This window comes from Eriocheir sinensis, chromosome 61 (assembly GCF_024679095.1).
Source record: "Eriocheir sinensis breed Jianghai 21 chromosome 61, ASM2467909v1, whole genome shotgun sequence".
NCBI lineage: Eukaryota > Metazoa > Arthropoda > Malacostraca > Decapoda > Varunidae > Eriocheir > Eriocheir sinensis.
The window spans coordinates 8,901,590-8,904,089 of record NC_066569.1 but is presented as its reverse complement, the minus strand read 5'-3'; the positions used below and the strand labels follow the sequence as shown (position 1 = coordinate 8,904,089).

Sequence of the window (2,500 nt, the reverse complement as noted above, 5' to 3'; positions counted from 1 at the left end):
GACTGGTGGGAAGGAAATAGTGGGTGGTGTTTGTTTTTGTTTTCCTTGTTTGTTTGTTTTTGTGTTGCTGTTTATAAGATGTTTGTTTTGGGGGGACTGAGTTATATAGTTGTTTTCTTTCTTTTTTGTTTATTTTCTTGTGTTTTGTATGTGTGATTGTATGTGTTTGTCTTGTTTTGTATATATATCATTTTTGTATATGTTTTTTTTTTGTTTGTTTTGTATGATTCGTTTCACTCTCCTCGTTCTACTTTTCTTCCTCCTCCTCCTCCTCCTCCTCCTCCTCTTTTTTTGTAGAAGGAGGAACAGGAGGAAAAGGAAGATGGGAAACCGTGAAGGAAGAGGAGGAGGAGGAGGAGGAGGAGGAGATACTGATGAGGAAGAGGAGGAAGATTACAGAAGAAAAGGAAGAAAAAAGAGGAAGAAAAGGAAAAAGAGGAGTTATAGAAGGAGGAAAATGAGGAAAAGGAGGAAAATGGGAAACCGTGAAGGAAAAGGAGGAGGAGGAGGAGGAGGAAGAGGAAGATTAAAGAAGAAAAAGAAGAAAACAGAGGAAGAAAAGGAAAATGAGAAGTTATAGAAAGAGGAAAAGAAGGAGGAAAAGAAAAATGGGGAAACGTGAATAAGCTGCATATAGGCCTACCCATAACTGCCTCTCCCTAGCCTAACAATTTCCCTTCCTAATCTTTTCTTCTTTTTATCCCTTATTTTGTTTGTCAAGAGTTTCCAAGTGTAATAAATGTTTCTAGTTTAATTATTCCCCTCTCAAAACTTTCCTTCATGTCTGTTTCTCTGTCTGTCTGTCTGTCTGTCTGTCTGTCTGTCTGTGCAGGTGTGATACGAACTTCTTAATTAGTGGAGAGGGGGACGAGAGATGTGAGTTTACCTGTGTGTTCCTCTTCCTCCTCCTCTTCTTCCTCTTCCTCATCTTCTTCTTCCTCCTCGTCTTCCTTCTTCTTCCTTCTCCTTGTTTTCATTTCCTCCTCCTTGATCTACTTTTCTTCTCTATGTCTACTTTTCTTCTTCCTCCTCCTCCTCTTCTTCTTCTTCCTTCTTCCTTCACCTCCTCCTCCTCCTCCGCTTCATTTCCTCCTCCTTCTCCATCTACTTATCCTCTCTTCGGTCTGTTTTTCTTCTTCCTCCTCCTCTTCTTCTTCTTCTTCTTCTTCTTCCTCCTCTTCGTCTTCTTCCTTCACCTCCTCCTCCTCCTCTTCCTTGTTTTCATTTCCTCCTCCTCCTCCATCTACTTTTCCTCTCTTCGGTCTGTTTTTCTTCTTCCTCCTCCTCCTCTTCTTCTTCTTCCTCCTCCTCGTCTTCTTCCTTCACCTTCTCTTCCTCCTCCTCCTTCTCTTCATTTCCTCTTCCTCCCTCTCTTTCCTCTTTTCATTTCCCCCTCCTCGTTCTACTTTTCTTCCTCCTCCTCCTCCTCCTCCTCCTCCTCCTCTTCTACAGCCTTTTCTCTTTCCTTATTTATTTCATCTTTTTTTTTTCTCTTTTCATAATTTTTTGTTTGCTTATTCTTTTTTTCATTGTTGTGGATATCATGTTGTTGTTGTTGTTGTTGTTGTTGTTGTTGTTGTTGTTGTTGTTGTTGTTGTTGATATTAATAACTTTTTTTTTTTTTACTCCTTCCAGAATATCAAGTGTGTGGATACCAGACTAACTACCACCACAACCACAATCACCACCACCACCACCACCACCACCACCACTAGTACCTCCACCACCACCACCACCACCACCATTTTACCACCACCTCTACCACTACCACTGCCACCACCACCACCACCACCATCACTACCACTACTACTACTACTACCACTACTACCAAAGCCTCTCATTGCCAGATCTCACTACAATACTTAAGTGAGATGACGTTAAGTAGATTGTAGATTAAACCTCCTCCTCCTCCTCTTCCTCCTCCTCCTCCTCCTTCTCCTCCTCCTCCTCCTCCCTTTGTAGATATGCCCCAAAAAAGCTGAAATATAAAACAGAGAGAGAGAGAGAGAGAGAGAGAGAGAGAGAGAGAGAGAGAGAGAGAGAGAGATGGCAGAGAAGTAGATAAAAGGTGGTTGGTTGTTAGGACTAAAACACACACACACACACACACACACACACACACACACACACACACACACACACACCATGGCTGTTGCTGCAAATGCAAATCACAACCACCACCACCACCACCACCACCGCCAACCACCTCCACCACCACCACCAGCACCTCCACTTCTCCAGCACCTCCTCCTCCTCCTCCTCCTCGTCTGCACCTTCCCGCCACGCCCAGGTAAGTCATTGCACAGGTAACATTTTTTTTATTTATGTATATCATCTATTTATTTCTTGCTTTTCACTTTCAATGCCAAAAAAAACCTTAAATGCTGAAAAATAGTGTGAAAAGTTTAAGAAATTTATTGGGTTGTGAAGGAAAGTTGGGGATGTCTTCTAGGTAGGGGAAAAAGTTGAAGGGAAAAAGAAAAGAGGGATTTATCACCTA

At 42.2% G+C, this 2,500-nt stretch overlaps 1 protein-coding gene across 6 annotated transcripts in view; it reads left to right on the top strand.

Annotated features, from left to right (window-relative positions):
• LOC126986357 (cell adhesion molecule Dscam2-like) overlaps positions 1 to 2,500 on the top strand; it is a 93,649-nt gene that overhangs the window by 18,980 nt on the left and 72,169 nt on the right. For all 6 annotated transcript variants that reach the window (XR_007739624.1, XR_007739623.1, XM_050842413.1 and 3 more), the window contains exon 2: positions 1,636 to 2,290. Coding sequence is in view for 4 of the 6 variants with exons in the window: in XM_050842413.1 (XP_050698370.1) it covers positions 2,146 to 2,290 (145 nt within the window). In the remaining 2 variants the exon portion in view is untranslated. The remainder of the gene's footprint in view (positions 1 to 1,635; positions 2,291 to 2,500) is intronic.